The sequence below is a fragment of the Gobius niger genome (assembly GCF_951799975.1).
Source record: "Gobius niger genome assembly, chromosome: 11".
Classification (NCBI taxonomy): domain Eukaryota; kingdom Metazoa; phylum Chordata; class Actinopteri; order Gobiiformes; family Gobiidae; genus Gobius; species Gobius niger.
Window position 1 is genome coordinate 18,526,917 of NC_136862.1, and position 21,114 is coordinate 18,548,030.

Here is a 21,114-nt window from a genome sequence, read left to right on the forward strand (position 1 = left end):
TAGTGTGAAATATTGGGGTTCTTTCTTTTTGTCAAAAGCGAGCTAAGGATTTGTGAAGGAATGAGACAGCTCGCCACTGTCATGCCAGTCAGTTTTCAAGAGGGACCAGTCAAAATAATCAGAATCGGACACATGAGGATTTGATATCGCCATGTCGCCGGCACCGTTCGCCCCCGTGCTGGGCCAGCCGGGCTTGAGCCTCGGCATGGGCCTCATGTACTGCTCTAGACTCTTCCTGTGGTTCGCCCTGCTCACCGTGTTCCCCATTCAAACCGGGACAGCACGTGTGTCGTCCAGCCTCAGCACCACCCACCACGTACACCACTTCCACAACAAACACGGCACTGTTCCTATCGCCATCAACCGGATGCCCTTCCTCACCAGGGGGGGACATGGTAAGGCCTTTTTGTTGTTTGCGACGCACCTACGCTAAAGCCATCCATAAGCGCTATTTTCCACCCCAGCAGGAATAATTGATGGGCACGGGTGCGTGTGTTCGAGATGTGGGAGAATGTCTGTAGTTTTGTAAGAGACGTGAGGGTCTCCTGGGAAATGTGTCTGCCTTGTGAAATTCAAATGCATAATGAATCCTTTACTCTAGCTTTGTGCATCATTACACGGCTTTATCGGCCCATCAGTATCACTGTAGCTCGGCCTGTCCCCCACGCTGCTTTCCAGGATGCAGAGGAAAGCACACATCAATGACACGGTGAATCATCGCACACATCTTTTTTATCTTTTTTCTATGAGATTGTGTTTGTTATATGAAGTAAGATGCACTCCTCGTACAGACGACAGCTTGATGTTTGTGGTTTCCAATTCATTTACATGTTCTCCTTTCAATTTAACAGTGAAGCAGACTGACCTCTTCTTTACATGAGATTATAGTTATGATAATTTAATTGGCTCCCTCAAAACGCTGACACTGAAGTCGTTACCTCCTTAACACGTTTCTCTTTGAAAATTTCAGACTCGCTTTTATGGGCCTGATACTCTCGTAGTTTGCAGTTTTTGTAATAGGGCCAGAAATGTGATGAATTACATCTGTGCTGTTACAGGCTATATCATTTCAGGTCAGACTTTTGCAGGAGCAGCACAGGCGGCGATCAAACAGACCCTTAGCAATGCCACTTCAAAGAATGCGCTGATAAATTTTCAATTACCTTTATTCTAGATATACTGTTGTAGGTAGTGCTTGAGTGTATGCTTCAGAGTTATTCAAGTCAGGTCCACAATATCACTCCAGCTGTTACATTCAAAACATGCTCAATGCTAATTGGCAGTTTGTATATTACCAGCACTGGGCAGTTATGTAACAGTTCTCAGAAGCTCTCATTGCTTTTTTTTAAAAGTCTCAAATGTCATATTGATGAATAGGAAAGTATGATTTTTCGGACAAATCCATTACTCTCCTGGATTTGCGTGTGAGCGTCAAGGCTATCCAAAGACGTCTATGAGCCCAGAGCTATGGCTATTTATAGGCCACCTTCCCAGCTGCAATGTACAGCCACCTTTCTAAACACTCAGTATTGGTGCTTGCTCCGTGTGGTACAGGTAACACCTCACACACGTTATGTAAATAGACACAAGATCATGGAGGCACTGGAGGCTTAAAGACACCAGTGCCAAGATTAAAATTGTGGCTCAGTCGTGTACTATTTGTGCCAATCCCAATCCTGGGTAAACAGAAAAGATTGCATCAGGAAGTATGGGCTAAGTTAAGTCAATATGCAAATCTCTAAAGAATTCAATAATTTGCTGTGATGACAATTGTTGTGGAGAAGATACAGGAAAGATGCATGAGGCCTTTTGAAACAGCCTCATTTTAATCCTGTTTCGCGCTAGTTTGATTTTGCGCATTTTGACACTATACGAATGACTATACTCAAGAATGACCACTATGCTGCTCTTGCTTGTTATATTACAAGTTGAAAAAGGTACAACACTCTTTTAAATGTAGCCAAGTGTGATTCATTTCCATGTGACTGAACATTATATCTTATATATTATACATACATCACAGCTGTATTTCACACATCACTGTTGTGTTTGTCACTGCTCAGGTAGTAAGCATCCTGCTTACTTAACACCTCAATTTCAGTCGCTCATTATCACCATTTTCTCATGCAACCCTAAATCTAGTTTTCATATATAGGTTTCTCATAACAGCTGTTAAAAAGCTTTGCAATTTGTTTACTTTATTTTATTTTCATTTAGAGACTCACTTTTCCTCAAAAGTCATTTGACTGTGTAATGGTTGCTGGAGCTGGGAAATACAAAAATGAAATGAATCTTCAAAGTTGTAATAGGGGAGAGTTGCCATCGGAGGCCAGGTTATTACATTTTAAATGAGGCTGTATGTCGTTTGGCCGCACACAGAGGAAAAACACATTTAAACACCACCTTACATGGTGTTGAAATGCACATTAGAAAGCTGCCGTATTATTTTGCTGTTTTGTGGCTATATTGATGTACCCCATCTAATCTAATAGGGTGATTTTTGTTTTGTGTGTAAACGGAAGCTTTTCAGGCCCTGTCACAGTTTTGCAAACGATTAGTAAAATATTGTTTCGATGTTTCTCGACGGGGACAACATTTTGAACAAGATGTTGCTTCAAATTAAATTTAACTGACATGCTGCAAATGGTCTCTTGCTTTTTATGTTTTTAGTGAGTCGAAGTCGCCCTACAGCTAAAGCACCAATCTAGCCTTTATCAAACTATAAAAAACGGGCCTGTTTTGCCCCACAGTAATCTAATTGAAAATACTTGCTTTAGTTGCAAAATATCAAATTAAATTTGCTTCGCAGTGGGGCAGTGGCACTTGGGTTTTATTTCCAAGTTTTTTTTCATCACCTCCGTTTAATTAACTCAGAGGAAATATCATATCTGTGTTGCCATGGTGATTTAATAAAAATGTTAAAACAAATACCACAAGAGCAGATGAACTTTACACCAGGGAGGATGCATCACAGCTTGAGTTATTGTGACGATGAAGGACACAAATGCCAGTATATGTACTGTTGTTACTTGTTATTTGAGCAGTTCCTTTCAGTAGTGGTGCTAGCTGTCATGACAGCTGTTGGCCTGATTGTAGTCGAAGGACAGAAGTGGTAATTGTAAAAAACAATGGGGCTGAACAGCTTCACCCACCTTGAAACCCGAGAACAGTTCCCATTCATTATGTCTACAGAATTCTCAATAGACTTTGCAAAGCCAAGGCTAGCCGATATGTGATGACTCTAAACTCTTATTTTAATTTTTCTAATTTCCCGTAAGTAGGATTTGAAATAAATAAATGGGGATTTTACTTCAGGAACAGGAGCTGGTTTCGTGGATACTCCTCAGCAGTTTTTATGGACACAAAAGTATTGTACAACTATAGTATACGTAGCATTTGTACTCGCACAGTGGTAGTATTCACCTAATTCCTGAAGGTGCTGCCTTCATGTGCTGCCATGAATTGTGCCGGCACCGTATTAGTTTACATAGGACGGCAGATGTCTTGGTAAAATCAGTTGCTACATGGACAAAAAAACGTTTTCAGGCCGCGCAGAGAAACAGCAAAAAAAAAAAACGGACTTTGTGTCATTATAACAGAACTGCCGATCCGTTGTAAAAAGAGGCAAAAGTGGGAGGGGTGGAATAAGGAGAAGAAGTGTAATAGTACTTAGTAGTCACAGGTGTAAATGCTAAAGACCGTTAAGTGCTAAATCTGGTGCAGCATTCTTTTTCATGTAACTGCACTTTGTCCTTCAAATGAATAAACTAACTAAACATCTGTAGTATTGCCGCAGTAGCAGTAATACTGAAAAATATTACTGTTATGGTTGAAGAATCAGTAAAACCGCAGCATAAGTAATAGAACAACATGTCCAAGAAACACAGTGTCAGCCTCTTAGCATAATGATATGATATTTTAAAGATTTGAAAGAAATAGTAGAATGCCACAGTGTTTGGAGAGTAGAATAAAATTGCAATGTCTTATGCTATCAAGGCTGATGACATACTTGTGGTTTTCTGGGGGTTTTGTTTACTTATCTTGTGTTTGCACTTCTTTATAATTAATTTTTCTTTTAAGCTTTTTCGGGCTCCTCGTCTTTATGAGACTGGACAGTTCCTAATTGAGTGCCCGGCATATGCATTGTATCCAGAATCCTTAATTATGAGGCTATCATACAGCACTTTGTTATACAATTTTGAGTCTCCTCCAGTACATTCTTGGGAGTGCTTGGTCCAAGCGACACACTCACACACTTGGCATTGTAACCCTGTCGTGTCGTGATTCCTCAAACTGTCCAGTTCTGCTGGTGGGTGTACTGCTAATGCTGCTCCTCCACTTCACCCACTCCATTTCCAAATCATGATTTATGCACCACTCATTCAGACAAATCTCAAGTTTCCTCTGCTGCGGCGTGAGAGCCCTGACCACCACATCACCCCTTCATCCCTCAGACCCTGCACTGGCGCTGACCCCACTTCCTGTTCCCTCCTCGCTCCCTCTCACTCATATTCAAAAATGTATTGCACTTTCCATGTCAGTACGAGTCTGAAGCTTCTCGAGACATTAGGGAATGATGCTCTCGCTGGCAATATCTTCCGGGACAATTCGATATTTCTACACTCACCCCTTGCTTTAACCGAGGAAACTTTATCCTTAGATCAATGTAGAAGTCTTGTTCAGTGGCTCGCTATCATCCAATGCTGGGTCTAGTTTTTTCTTTTTTTCCGAGTGCCAGAGAAAGCGAATGGACAGGGCCATCGTGAGGTCTATCAGCGAGCGCTCTATTTTCTCCAGGTCACATATTACATTACCCTGAGGGATGATAACCGAGCAGGCGATACACACATACACGACCCAATCTGGGGAAAACAAGTTGTAAGGACAAGCAAGAGGCACGCCAAATGAAGTTTAACATTGGGAGGGGTTGCTAATATTTCACATTTTGATCAGTATAAAAATGTGTAAAACCAAATGTTCTGCCTATTTGCCTGTTGCACTTTTTTCACTTCATGTTTTCGGAAGCATAAGTACGTTTTTGGAGCCACATTTGCCCTGGAGTAGAGTGGAGACACATGTATTTCTGCCCCTACAACCTCTCAATCACATTTACACATTCACGAGCACAAGGTGAGCGAATTGCCTTTCCCCGAGGACACAGTCTCAGAACTGGCTAGAGTGGCATTCGACCTGAAAACTATTGACTATTACATACTTAAAGAAGTGTGAGTGACCAGGCTAACTTCAAACATGATGTATTGCATGTTTAGAACAGTATAGGCAAGATAAGGTAAGACTGGTACAATGGACACAACTTTCTTTCTTTGCTGGTCCCTTTAAGCCTTCGGGTTACTGTATGCACTCACAATACTGCAGAATCCTGGTAAATGTTGAATTTGAATTCATTTACATAAAGCACAAAGGAGCATTGACATCTCAACAATGAGATCTCCCATATGCACTCATATTTCTCATTATATCTTCTTTCAAGGATCAAGGCTAATCTTCTCATCTTAATTGTTGCTAAATAATGTATTGCCAGTGCTTGTAATGGTGGACTGTACTTTCCAATCTATTTTATGTGTGGATTGTTCTGCACTTTCACTGGCAGTAAACCTTAAATGAAAAAGGCATCATTGTTCGTATCCGCACTGAATGAAAATAAGATATACCCGAACAGATTGTGATGTGAAAAACACAGCTTTGTTCCCTGTCAATTTCGAGCCTGAAGCCTGGTGGAATATGCATCAGCCTTTTGCTTCACTCTGCTTAAACTTCCAAGGCTAGTAGTGAACTACCGAGATCAAACATGCAATTAAAGACAAATTGGCCTTCGCTCTGTCCGTTACGGAAACATGAGAGTGGGGAATTGGCATGAAAACAAGTCTGACACGTGTGTTAACGAACTGAGACTTAATTATGGGTCATGAACAAAAGAACCAAGTGTAAACAAAATTCCAGCAACCACGAACCAAGAACTTTCTCAAGAATATACGCAAAAAGACTTTAATAAAGTGTGCTGGTTTAAGTGAAGCCATGAGTCACTTTTGATTTGTGAGTCCTAAGGTGGAAACTTTAAGAGTTGCTGAATAGAAATCACCTTTTATGCTTTGTTGTCAGCGGAATAATTATCACTTGTTACAGGCGAAATCAGTCAATAATTAAATACTGTATGGAAACAGCTGAGGGCTTTAAGTGTTAATGTCTGTGTAGAAGCCCTTTATTAATATAAAATCTTGTTGCTCTTATTATGTATTCATATTGTATTTATACTGAAAATGTAGTTGAGGGAAAGATAATAATCCTCTTTTCTGGTTCAATACAGAGACTGTGCTGTCTGCGTATCCTGTGTTCGAGTGGTTAGCGCTGCTGCTGCCCTGTACATGGAACAGCCTCAGCATCTACGAGCATATGAGTCCAAAATCCTTGAATTAAACTACAAAGACCCCACTATTTATTCCATTTGTCATGGACACAAAAACACCTGCCTTTTACACAAGGTGGCAAACAGCTGTACGGTAATCTATGACACATGCTACAGCACAGATCATCAGTAAACCATCTCAAAATCAATCTGTGATAGCGTGATAGCACTACCATAGCCTTTGACAGGGATTCTCAAAGGTTTTGGAACCAGGTACTTTTCCAAACAGTGAAATGGACGCTAAGTCTGAAGCGTAAAACACAATTATTCTGAGTGATTATATGGTAATAGTTGTTTCTGTCAAGTAGAAACATTTAAAATCAACATTATATGTGTTATTAAAATAAATTCGAGACATCAATACATGTTCATGGAAATACAATCCTACAAACTACCGCACTCTCGCAGCACCCATGCCCCGCCAAGACCTTGACCCTATCTTGCAATGATTAAGTGGATCTTGGATTCAAACAGGGAATGTTCCACTTGAGCGATACAGTGTTGCACAAAAGTCCATAGTGAAAAGTAAAAAGATTTTCGATTTGAACATCCTTTTCTATTATCTCTGTGGTACCATCTGTTCGAGCCCTTTGAGCCAATGAAGAAAATCACTACCTTTGCTGTGAATAAAGTTCACTTTTTCGATCAAGCAGCCTTAATAGAGTCTCTTTACCATTGTGAGATAACGTTTAGAGGTCACAATGGAACATGCATTTACCCCTGAACTACTAAGTATCTTCACTATTGCATGATAGGAACTGTAGTTTTTCAGAGATCGTAGCTCTCTGGTTGTGTCCATAGAAACATCTTTCCTCACAGCCATTTCCAGCTCGTCTTAAGACATTACTGTACCTTGGTATTTTTCTCTACATGTGAAAAGCTGGGGAGTCGGAGACCAGGACACACAATGCCTTGAGCGCTCTTCCTTTGTCAAACCCATTCTGTTCCAATAACGACCAATGTCTCTGTCGCTTGTGCTGCGCAGCGAGGGTGGATACAGCTCTTTTTTTTTTCCAAGCCTTGCCTTGAACGCTTGTGCCATGATTCAAATATCGAAATGCCAAAAAGAGAGAAAAGGCTTCACTTGGTAATAGAAAGAAAAGGGGGTCGTCCGAGGCACACTGAGCTGCGGGCGTGCAATTTTAGACCTGACACAGTGGATCCATCGAGGCAATACATAGAGGAGAGGGAGCAGCACATCAGCTAGCGTTTCAACTGCTGCGGCGCTCAGAGAGCAGTCTCCCAAATGCACTAGATCTTGACTGCGGATTTTAATTGATCCACGTTGACGTGATGGATGTGATGTCTTATGGCTGTATTTACCGCTCTAAGGAGATTGGAGCTGAAGAAACATATTTTAACCCGACAGCCACATATCCGTCTTGTCGAGCCATTGGACGGCACTATTCATTTGAATCATTTCCCTGAGATGCGTTTAATAGTCAGCAAGAGGGAACGGCGTCAAATATCCCGAGTCCCACATGCACATATTCCATTTGTGTTTGGACATAACTCAGCATTTTCACTAAACAGCGTCTGCTTTAAAGATTCATGCAAGTTTATCTGTGTAATCGATCAGTTTTGTTTTTCGCCAAACTGCTTTTGTGCTCTGCAGCAGCCTTCACGCCAAATTGTCCACTGCGGACCCACACAGGGATGATGTATATTTGACCCCTCTGTCCCAGATCAAGCACCTATACTTCGACTTTACTCACAGTCATGAGTAAAAGTACTGAACAAATAAAACTTGCGCCACTGCTTATGTGCTTCTACTAGTGCGCCGTTTCTTTGCAGTGCTAGTCTTTGTTTAATTCAAAGTGCGTTTAATGGGTCTTGTGGTTTGGTTGTGGTATAGACACGGGTTTGGTGGTACTCAGACTGACAAATGTTTTCTCAGATGATACTTGGTCCTCTTTTGCGTTAGATTTAAAGGAGCATTATGGAACTTTTTGTGCTGAAAAAAAGTTATAGGTATATTTGTATAAGTATATTTGAACTAGTGCCTGAGGGGCTGTATGAGTGGTCAGCATGGCGCCTTTACATTCCATCACTGTGAGCTCTAGGTCACTCCAGGATCAATTGTGTTGTAGGTTTCCTGGTGAGAGCAGCAATAATCCTTCCAAACGATTGATCCTGGAGCGTCACAGAGACGACTGTAATGGAATGTAAAGGTGCCATGCTGACCACTCATACAGCCCCTCGGTCACTACAAGGTCACATATATACAATAATAAACTTTATTTTTCCACATAAAAAGTTGAATAGTGCACCTTTATAGTGCATAGTGCTGGTCAGGTTGGCCCATAACTGCAGCACGCAGTGTCACACGACCCTACAATGACAAATAAAGCATTTACTTACTGATGTAAACAAAGTAATTGTAACTCTTCAAAGTATTTTTGAAGCTATTAATTGTGAAAATACCTGCAGAAAGTATTGTTTGTTCAAAATGACTAAGTATCTAGTTTGCTTCGTAGTGTAGCTCCCCTCAACAAGAAGGCTGTAGGTTTAATACCCAGCTAAATTGCAGTTAGATTCTTTATATTGCACGATGCTCTGATGATGCTTTGTCATTATTTATTCACATTGACATCAAATGTATCTAGGACTAGTATAGTGAGCTGAGTTTGCATGTGGTCTCTGTGGGGCAACTCATAAAATTCACATAGTTATTGTGCCTCCCTCTCATATGAGTAACAGGAGTGAGCAAATTAATAAAAGATACCTTACTGTTCCGCATTGATTGCTCATTTAATATAAGCTCAAACCTGTGCCATTGGCTTGTGATTCATTCAACCAGGCATCACGATCACCCACAATCCTTTAAAAAGCAATAACTGCCTTCGCCTATCCCTCCTGGTGTCTCCGGTGCCACCGCTGATATAAGTTGCCAACACTTGTGTGATTCACGATTGTCTGTTTGCTCTCAGTCAAAAATGATGCATCCTGTAATCTTACCCTGGGTGCCTCTACTCCATCACCATCTCGCTTAAGCCTCACTATACTCTTCACTGACAGCCCGCTAACACAGGCCACCGCTACTGCACTCAAAACTGTTGTGCATTATGCAAATGAGCAGCAGTGTCTCCGGTTTGTGTTTTGCAAGTCCTATGAGCCACCGTGCCACATTATATCTTGTGTATTCAGCGGGCCGCGAATGAAAAGGACTGCATGTCGTGAGTGGGTAGCGAGCGTTTTGGCACAGAAAGATAATCCATATTGGTGCCGTTGTTGAACAAAGAGCTGGGGGGGAGATGGCCGTCAAGTTCAATCTTCTGATAAAAAAAAAAAAAGCTGAAATTTAACCTCAAACGTAAATATAATTACTTTGCAATTGTTATATAGCCCGAAGATGCAAGTCAGTTATAGTACTGTATATTGAAATTTGTTTTGAAAAAGAAAAAATAGTAATTGTGACAAGAAAAAGGAAAGGGTCCAAGAAAAGAGCTGAAGAATTAAAAAAAATCGAATTGAATACGGGACTTATGTTCGTAGCCTATATACGTAGGCATTACATTGCCACCACCATTTGGCTCTCTACAAAAGTAAATGACTAGCTGTTGCAACATTTTTTGCAACCATGCTGTGAAAAGGCACTCTGTAAATCCATAACCCTCTTTTTTCAAACCTGCTGCTTGGGATTGTGCTTGTAACACTCGTAGATGGCACAAGTGATAGTGATACAAACGCCTCTCCAATATACAGTGCATTTAATTACAAGGCTTTCCCACTAACAAGTGTGTGGTTTACAGTCCCTACTCCTGCTCCAATCTCCCAGGGAGCCATGTTAACGCCGGCACAGATGTATCGCCAGGCCATAAGAGACGAATGCTCCCGTGAGACACTCGGCGGAAAAGAGGAAGCGATAGAGCCGTGGAGAGATAACTGCTTTTAAAGTAGAGCTTTATAGCAGTAATCCGGACTGGACTGATTTACAATGCGCTTTTATTTGATGCTGCAGATGAGCGGTGATAGAAGGCGACAGAGAGGCGAAGGAATAAATGAAGAGCGCTGTGACTTATGCAGGAGCAGCACACGTCTCCATGTGCGAGCGCAGGTGTGCCGGGCGGCCATGTTTTATTCACGATAAAGACCGCAGCCGAGCTCTAACCTGCCCTTCCATCTATGCGTCATATGAGTACAGGAACGAGGGGAATATTTATAGACCCTTTTTTAATCATAAGAACCTTTTTAAGGTTAAGGTTAAGGTATACTTTATCTATATATCTATATTTTTCAATTTACTTATAAACGTATATACTTTTAAATTCTTAAGAATATTATTTTAAAAGACATCTAATGATAAAAATATTATTTACTTTTTGTATCAGAAAGGACACCTGGCAATAACATAATTATAGATCTGAATACTTCTGTCAGAGTGTAGATGGTGGAGAGAAACGGAGGGAGAACAGTAAATGTAAAATCATGTATTTTACTGACTCAAGAAAACTGTCATCGGACATGTTCTAATTATTTGCCAATATGTCAACAGATGTTTTTGCTCAATACTTCCCAGCTGCTCTTCCCACAGTTTATTACTGTGGTGTGAATCCATTCTCATAACAAGGCACCACTGAATTCTTGTAGTAAATTCATCTTGAAGCATTAACGGCATCCACTGGTGAAATGCAGCGCTAGTCCAGGCTGTGTTCGTAATGCTTACATGGAGAATAAAACCAACTTTAGCAGTCTAATTATTCTGTGTTATTTTATTAGATCCCTCGCCACTCTAACGCATCCTGTCATTTTGCCATAGAACCAGACACAACACCTAGGGAAAGCGACAAAGCTAGCATTGCTTCCATAGATTCCCATTTCACCACTAATTTTATATGAATTAGTTAAGATTCCCTCAACCTCATGTTGTCATTCCCATCACCTATGCAAGTATCCTTAGACAGGAAGGAGCTTTTTACACCAAAGTCGTCACGGAGCTGCTGGTGCTTCAGCGTTAAGAAAACATGCCACGCTATTAGCTGTTACAGATAAGCAACGTTTCTCGCCAGTGCCTGTTACTGCGTGAAGACGAGTTCTCAAGTCTTTCTTACATAGTTGGAGGCTATAATTTTGTTCTGAGTGCTTCTCCCTGCATCGGCTTTAAGGATTTGGCTTGTGGAAAAAAGCAGGTGGTTTGAAACATTACTTGGCTGCTAAAACAAGCATCTTATTCTGTGTACCATCAGAGGTAATGCCAGTTTCTCCTGCTCCTAATGTATAATTACCAATACCTACACATCTAACACTCCTGAAGGTGAAGCAAAGACTGAACCCACTCACCCCTCCCTCATAAGATCTCATTCTCACCTATTTCTGATGGGGGTTTTTTAGACCTGGAAGTTGTAATTTCTGACATGTTGTACCTGAAGGATTGAAAAATGCTCGGATAGTGCTTATATCATCAAGAGGTGTCTCATTTGTAAGTTACACTGGCAAATCGAATTTTGAAGAGATGTAAATGATAAATTAGCACTGATACCGGCCCATCCGTCGTTTACAGACACAAGTCCCTTAAGGGTGAGAGCGAAGTAAAACCTGAGATAATGGGGGAGAAACTATAAAAGCTGATGATGCTTTTCCTTCTGGCTACTGAATTAGAATTAAATTTGCTTTTTTACAGTTCACAGTGGAGCCCAGAGCGCTGACACTTGAGAGAAGACTGCAAAACTAATACGAGAATCATATGCAGTTCATAACATGTTCATAAAGGTCTAAAACTACTGGGTGAGCAGGTTTTATATGGAATAGGACTCTAAGGAGACTGCGGTGTTTTGCAATTTGCTGATTGTGATCATTCAATATTTGATACGATAAATGGGCTGCTTTAATCTACAAGTTTATCAGTGACTCACTTAACCCCCATTTTAACTGAACACATTTTCTCCAGTTCGGCTTTACCCAAATCTAAAAGCTTCTTGACTGGAGACTTGCAGCCTATAGGCCAGTGTAACACCTCGTTTGAAAGGTCAGATTTTACCTTGCGTTGTTGCCATGTTGTTGCCACTTTTCTGTTGTATTTTTGATGCTTTTTTCATGACCTTTTGGTTGTGTTTTTGTCATGTTTTTGAAACTTGTTGGTTGCTGTTTATGTTGCCTTTGTTGATGCATTTTTGTCGTTTTTTTGTTGCGTTTTCATCCTTGTTTATGTTTTTTTTTTTTTTCACCGCTATTTAGACTCTTTCTTTCAAGAAGCTTTTTGATTTGGGTAAAGCCGACCTGGAGAAAATGTGCTCAGTTCAGGTGGGGGTTAAGAGGTTTAGGATGGAGCTAAAAGAGGTGTTTTTCAGTTTGTTTGATGGGAACTAGTTTTTCAGTGTAACATCAATGGTTAGAAAACATGTGAGTGGGTGGATCCACTTTTCATATTTGCACCGTTCATTGTCATTTGAGGCTGAATTATATTGCAGTGTAAAAGGCTGAACAAAACGTGTTCTTCTTCTACTGGCTGCTAATGGAACATACAGTATGTCTTCACACTGCATTACAAGACAGCTGATGAAATTTTAACAGAGCATTATCACCTTTAGACTCAAGTTGTCTTTGCGGGCTGTCTCTTTTGTTACACACAGCTCACTCCTCTCTCCTCTCTCCCTCTTTCCAGCTGGGACCACGTATATCTTCGGTAAAGGAGGGGCTCTCATCACTTACACCTGGGCCCCGAACGAGCGCCCCAGCACCCGCGCGGACCGCCTGGCCGTGGGCTTCAGCACGCAGCAGAAGGACGCCATCTTGGTGCGAGTGGAGAGCACTCACGGGCTCGGGGACTTTCTTCAGCTGCACATAGTGAGTACAGGCACACAGATGGCACGCAGTCAAGATACCGTCAATGAGCAGGACATAATGTATGGCTCACCTACAGCTTAAGTACAGGAGCTGTGTTCAATGAGCAGCTAAATGGAGCAATGAAAACGTGTTTACAGTTGACACACAGTACTTCCTCATTTTGCCCAACAACTTGCACATGTTTACTGTGTTGGTGTTGCACGTCATGTCTCGTGGTAGCTTTGGCAGGATTGAAGATTAACTACATGGGCTTGGTTTATGCTTTAATTTGTTTTTGGTTTTACCAGTACTTCACTAGATATAATGCAATAACATAAAGAGCCTAAAAATGGTTGATCAGGAAATATAAATGTAGTGTATATAAATTACACTACATTTAATTTAGACACCGATCCAGCTTTTTTGCTTCCGATCCTAGGGATTGAGTATCCGCCAATATCCGATATAAACCAAGAGACTTTCTTAAAAGTGGCTTTTTCCGAGTGAAAATGTGAATGGTCCTCTTATTTTCATTGTGAGATCAAAAAAGTATTTTCTTGTCATGATGTTAAAGATCAATTATATCTATTTAAGCAGTACTAAGTAACTCGTGCCCCTAGAGGCCATAAGCGCCACTGCAGGTGTCGTAGCATGTTACGTTTTTTTACTCATTAATTGTCCGTAAGAGTAAATACAGAAAAGACAAAGGGAGAGAGGGATATTGTACATCCAGTTACACAATGGAGATTTTTTTCAGTCTTCCTACAAATGTGTTGATAATCATATGCCTAACTACTAGTCTTTTTGTGACACGTTTTATTTCCTTATATTTAGTGGATGGATAGACAGTCAGTAGAAAGACAAGCAGCTCTAATTCAGCAGCTTCACATCAATACAAATTCAAAGACATTATACAGACACAGGACATTTCACAAAGACATGAAAAACAATTGTCCACTCGCCACTACACTGTCTAGTCTCAGGATGGACTGAAGAACTAAGGAGTTCCTCAATCGGACCCTGTAAAAGTACATATTCAGAGTTGAGCAGATTTTAATCCGTTATCTCAGTCTGCAGGACACTGAGGATCACAGAGGTGAAGACTGCATAATTGTAGCTTAACCCGGGTTTTGGGTACCTTCGCATTGATATTTTACTTATTTCTTTTTTTTTTTCTACCAGACTAATTTGCGCTTTGAGGGGGCAGGGGGAATGACTGTGTTAAAACTGTCACTGTCTTTTTTTAAATTATTATTATCTTTATTTTAATCCCTCCCATCCCTCACCCCCTGCCTACTGCAACATGTAGATGAACTGACTTGAACAGGATTTCTCAAACCTGTGTGAATGAACAATGCCACTCCAGGTGTGTTCTAAAATGAGGCAGCAACATGGTTAAAAGCTCAAAAAATGGTTGCATTTGTCCCCATTTATATATCCAGGCCTCTACTACAATATCCACAAGGTGAGCCTCAAGGCCTTGACCAGTTCCATTGTGTTCCACACAATTGCTGTTGTTCGCCATTAAAAGATATGTCCCTCATGTTCATAGATTTAGGGCAAGAAAGGTAATGCATAAAACATGACTCCAGCCAGATCTGTGCTAAAATTAATCCTGACAAAAGGGAGAAAATCCAATCAAGTCGAGGATAAACTTGTCTTTGGGGGTGAAGGAGTGTGAGTCGTCGACATCTGTGTCTCTTTCCTTTTGGGAGATGAGCTTCATAGGATCCAGCCCTGAGACAGATGTGAAAAGCAGAGCAAGGATCTGTCAAAGTAATAATTAAAGTGCACCTGTTGCCAGAGCGTAAGTCCATACGGTGAAAGGCTGTCAGACACTAATATGGCACAATCAAAATGAAGAAGCATATGAACTTTTATCATGCTGTAACGTGCAAGAAGGTTTTTTGTGAAGTGTAAATGTCATATAAAGACATTTAAACAGATTGATTTTTTTTTCCTGTATTCATTCATAAATAAAAATACTGAGGTCCACTGAATATGGAAGTGCATTTACGAAATGTGTGCCATCTTCACAAAAGTAGTGAGTACTGAGAACATTTTATTTCTTTTTTGTTACACTGCGAGAGATAAGGAATTTCAACCTGGATAGACTCAAACAGACAAAAGCAGCGATTAGGAAGATTTATTGACATGTATACTAGTTTTAGCGATCAGACCCCAGCGGTGGACATCGATGTATGACAGTCAGTATGGATGAACAGCTTGTAGTTAGAGATGTCTTCCCCGAAGCCTGGACACTGGTGGTGGTATGGGAGACCCGTGAAGATGCAGCAGGGAGAAGCCGTGGACGGAAGAGGCGGAGATGGGGTGGAGGCGGGTCGCAGCGCAGCTGGGAAGCGAACAAACCATGATTGCTGGGGCTTAAAAGTGGGACCGAGGGTGATGATTGGCTGCTATGGAGGTGCGGCTCTTATGCTGATGGCTGAGGTAGAGGTGTGGCCCTCTGAGGAGGTATGTGATGCTGAAAAGGTTGAAGGTTGAATTAACGCCTAGGCTTCATTTGTTGCACAGATCATTTAGCAATTGCAAGGCTGGTGTAGTGCCTTGGCAGAGGTCTGATTTGCCTACTGTTAGTTAGTTGGATATAATGTGCATTTCTTTATTCATAAAAACAAACAAAAGATGTAACTGCATTTTGCACAACCCTGCAGATTAAATAGCTTATCTGCAGCACCAATTTGCCTCTCATCTTTCATTTTAGGAAACGAGTTGTGACGAATGTGCATAGCACATTTAATGACTTTTACATTTATTTTTGTAAAGTCAACAGTCTAATAATATCTTTATGAGTCATTACTCCTATAATCATCTGTCACATCTGCAATAAATAGTTCTTTGCGTCTTTCCTTTTGTGCCATTAAGCATAAATGATGATTCAGGTTCAATTCATGGCAATTATAATGAATGATAACTTTATATTTTCTGTTTCAACAGTGTGAGGCGTAGTTCAATATTAATGAAATGGGTGATTCACACTTACCTTGTAATTAACACAAATATCTGTTTGTGATTAAATTGTTTTGCTGCCTGTTTTGCAGCCAATGAAAATGTGTTATTGTGAATTTTCCTTCAAGATAAAGATGATGCTCTGATAAGCGGACAAGCAAATGTGTCTAATTGAAATCCCTCAGTTCATGCCAATACAATGTTGCTATTCATAACCTTTGATGATACACACATTTTTACTTAAACTTTCCAATCAGTATTATTCAGTAGGAAACTAAAACAAATAACTAAAGCAAATAGAGCTATTTTGTTTTAATAAGGCAATTGAAAATCATTCCCAGTGTGTTCGATGTTAGATGTCGTGACCCGACAGCCAATGGAGTTTTTCCAAGGCTCTTTCCTGTACATTTTGTCTGTAGTTTTAGCTTGTGTTGAGGTCAGTGTTTTCTATTTTTTTTTCCTTTTTATTTATTGAATGAACAGATTCAAGTGCATTAACAAGAATAAGAGGATGAAAACAAAGGTATTCAGTCATGTTCATAAGTAAATAATTTCAATCAATAAAGTGTTGAACCATTTATATTCATAGTAGTAGTACCCATCTCACACTGCGTACTGTTAGATCGAAGATATTCCCCCCCCCAGATACTGTAGGTATGCACCACAAACAGGAAGAACCTTTTATGAATGACCCCCTTTAGATTAAATTACAGTTTCTACAAATAACTGTTGCCCTGCCCACTCTCCCCAGCTCACACATACTTTGCCCCATTGCAGAACGACCAGACCATTAATAAATCTAAATCATTATAACCTGGTGTGTATCTTCAATGTCGTAACTTTAAATGGTCTTTTCTTTATTAAAGGGATATTTCAGGATTTTTGACATAGGGCCTCATTTCCTAGTTATCCAGAGTGTTGCTGATTTCTGGAGATATCTTTTTCTTAAATTCATGCAGTTCTTATGTTTGAAGAGTTTTGTGGTGCTAGGCTAATGCAAGGCTAGCGCATTTCTATGGTATCAGCTAGCCTGCATTAAAAACAGTCTGACCCACTCCACAGTGCACCTGAGGCAAATCACTTATAACGCCAGACTAACCACATAAATGTCTGTGTCCATAGAGTAATTTCTTCCATTGCATTTAAAATACCTTATATATGAGCAGCATCAGCTTCGTGGTTGTATAAGCTATGCAGCGGCGGAGTGATCTGCTAGAAAATAGTCCCTCAAAATGCGATCATTCATGTGATGCAAGGTCAGTTATATTCCAAACATTACTCTATGGACGCAGACATTTATATCATTAGTCTGGTGTTATAAGTGATTTGCCTCAGGTGCTCTGTGGAGCGGGTCAGACTGTTTTTAATGCAGGCTATCTGATACCATAGAAGTGCGCTAGTCTAGCATTAGCCTAGCACAACAAAACTCTTCAAATATAAGAACTGCATGAATTACAAAAAAAAATATCTCCAGAAATCAGCAACACTGTGGATAACTAGGAAATGAGGCCCTATGTCAAAAATCCTGAAATATCCCTTTAAATGTGTCTAAATATCTCCTGGCAGCCCCCAAATAGTTATAGTGAATGCACCGACCGCTGCCAGTGAGCAACACCCTTTAAAGTGTTTTTACGTCATCTGCCAGGTCTTTGCACCATGACAGATTGCTTACTTTGACACCTTATTAATGTTCGCAGAGGAGATTCAGAGCAAGTTTAGACGAAGCCGCAGGTCGGAGCTGTGTTTTTTTTATTTTAGTCGGGCTGCATAACATTACAAATTCTCTATGTTCCTCCTGATTGGCATCAAGTCAGTGTGAAAGTTATTTATAACAAGTGCAATGTGGATGACTGTAGAGGGAAGAAAAGTTCCCACATTGTGCTGAATCAACTTCCTTTTTCATGTAATATTGTATAACACAAAAGATTTTAGTAGTGAGTTTTGATTAGTTTAGAAGTGTGACCTAGATCAGTGATTCTCAACCAACCTCCAAGTAACTGAAGAAAAATATTCATTACATTTTTTTAATTGTATTTTTACCGAGTTTTCTGATACAAACAATGATCATGTTAATTTTCGAATATTATTTTAAAAAAACATGAAAAACCAACAGTGATTTTTGACCATGACCCACAAAAAAAAAACTTTTGCGAACCACTGATCAAGATTACTTATTTCTTGAGTAGTTTTAAGGTAATTTGAATGATTGATTATTGGATAAGCGCAATGTTCTTACCACATTAGCAAATAAGGAGCAATGTATAGAAACATGTTGAATAATCTAGATCAACAACTGTTGTTTTTTATTCTGATAATATTCAGAATTTAAGTCATTTAATCTAGATCTTCATAATGTGCAGTGCCGTATATATAAGGTTGGTTTCTCTGTGATTAAAAGAAAAGAGACGTCTTTTTAACATAACAACAGTGGTGGCATAAGATTTTAATTAAAAGTGAAGAATGTTCGAAGGAAGTAATTTTCACATCATATTTTCATTTGACAAGACTTTATTATTAAAAGTTCTAACTTTTAGATCAGAGAGATTAAAGAAGAAACCCTGCTGTAATGAACTCACATCTTTCAATCAGGCTCAACATTATGACCACTCACTGGAGATGTGAACGGATTATTTATTCATGAACATGGTACTCAGGAAGGCTCGGGTTATAATTCTGCAGTAAACAACACGCTAGTTTCGTCATAAACTTCCGATAAAAAACAAAAGTATGAGCATAAAATGGCGTAAAATCCATGTGTGACTGGACAATGAGGTTCGGGATGAACTGAAGCTATTGCTAGATTTTTTACTGTCAAACTTAAATAACAAAGCGATCCCTACTAGTGATATTTAAACACCGTTGATGTTAGGAGGCGCTAAAATATGCAAAGAAAAACAGTGGGAGAAAATGCAGCTCTAATTGTTGCTGTAGTCACAAATGGAAGAGTGGAACCTGCAAACTTTTAGGCAACCCACAGCGGCGATTTAATTTCCGTGAACGCTCATTTTACATACAGATTGGAAAGTCCCTGTTTAAAATGTGCGCGTGATGCCAAGTTCTTTGTGGCAAGTTTGACAAAAACAGTGAAGCCATCCATCTTGTCCAGCTTCTCTTTGTGGCTTTGCTCATTTCTAATTCATGATACATAAGTTCGGTACAAATTTGAATCTGGCTGCGGTGAAGACGATAAACTCTTTTCTTATACCGTGCTATAATTGACTAGTGCGTTCATATTTGAATTAGTTCCTTGCACGTTCAAAGGAATAAAAAATTGCCTCACATTATAGAACAAGGAACATTATCTATAATATTGAGTTAATAATTGATGACGACCTGTTTTCTCCATCTACGTTGTGCATAGGAATTCTCTAGATAGATGCAAGTTTCCCTTTTATCTCCTCATGTTTATTAAGGAGGGAGGAAAGATACTTACTGTTGCTTTGGGAAAATTAAACGATCGGCGGTGAGCGTGTCACGTCTCCGTACACACACTCCCACCTGGTGCACGACGGCTTTTGTGGAGGTTTCCAAAAGACAGTTGGCTCCTCGTGCGGGATGATACAGATCTGATTGTGTCCAGTGTCTATAATAAACGATGTGTCATTTGGCCGTGTCACGAAGAGAGATAAGTGCTCTGGGCTTGTTCCGTTTTATAGACAGTGAAAAAGTAGATTTGTCAACAAACTGAAACATTTAGCACAACACTGTGATCCGAGATAAAAATTTACATCTGTCATCACCAGCAGCAGATAACACTCCACTGACTTTCACTCCAAGTTGTTCCAGTTCCTTTAACTGATTATATCTCAAATCATATTGTTCCGTATTCTTAAAGGGACTATACAGAGTTTAAAAATGTTAAAATTGAGTATTTTTCTCCCCCTACATGTTGCAGCCATGTATTACAAAAAAAATATCTCCATAAATCAGCAACACTCTGGATAACTAGGAAATGAGGCCCTATGTCAAAGATCCTGAAATATCCCTTTAATATAGAACCTACAGTTGCGTGTAAGACCTGAGGTGGCAGTAGTGAGTATAAAAATGCATCAATCATCAATTGTTTTGTTTTTTTGGACCTCTCAATGTCACAGCAGCAGTTGTTTCACGGGGCGTCGCAAAAAAATCTGATTTGATCAAACAAGGAGCAACTTGAAAATCAATAACAAAAGAGACATCAAACAAAGTCCAAATTAACTGATGGCAGTGAAACAACAGATGGCGCTTCCCTGTTCTTGGCTTAGATCATGAATGTCCAAACTTGTGTTTTTAAAAACTCAGAAAAACCCAGCGGGTATAAAGAGAAACATTGAGGAGAAGAAGAGATCCTCTCTCATGGACGGACAGGCTGTATATTATTAATTCATGTGAGCAGTCGGGAGGGAGGTGGGGCAGGGTGAGAGAGAGAAACAGAGAGAGAATCAAGGATACAACAACAGCAAAAGCATTCTATAACTTCAATAATGTGAAAGAAACACCTGGTTGTTTAAAAAAAGTAAATCATAAAAGCTGTTTTTTTTTTTTAATTGCTGTCATTATAATAATCAATGGTTTATGATAATCAAGTCTGAGTATAATTTGGCTTGATTGTTGTCAAGTGCACTGGTCCTCTTGAGTTATAGTAACCCATTTCAGAGCAGTGATTCATCATACACGGTCAGAATAACAAATAATAATGATTTAATACAATACACTTGGTTGTTTAGCTTTGGTTTAACGGGGAAGCCACCATCAGGTCATACACCTTTTTACAGATAAAATACTACAAAGCACATTTCAAACTCGAAGCGCCGTGTGTATGTTTATATAACGCTGCAGTAGTGTCTGCGCAGCTGCCAGGAGGTGCTTCAGGGCTGTTTTCTTTTATAATAAGCGTTTGTGTTGTCTGAATAAGCAGGATGTGTGAGGAGAGAGACCGGGCAGGGGACACGGTTTTAGCCCCACAGAGGTTCACAGTG

General features: G+C 40.0%; 1 protein-coding gene across 1 annotated transcript in view; it reads left to right on the plus strand.

The window, feature by feature from the left end:
* The window catches only part of nrxn2a (neurexin 2a), a 147,455-nt gene that overhangs the window by 116,792 nt on the left and 9,549 nt on the right, over positions 1-21,114 (plus strand). The window contains 1 exon segment of the mRNA XM_079566610.1: positions 13,026-13,207. Within this exon segment, the coding sequence (XP_079422736.1) occupies positions 13,026-13,207 (182 nt within the window).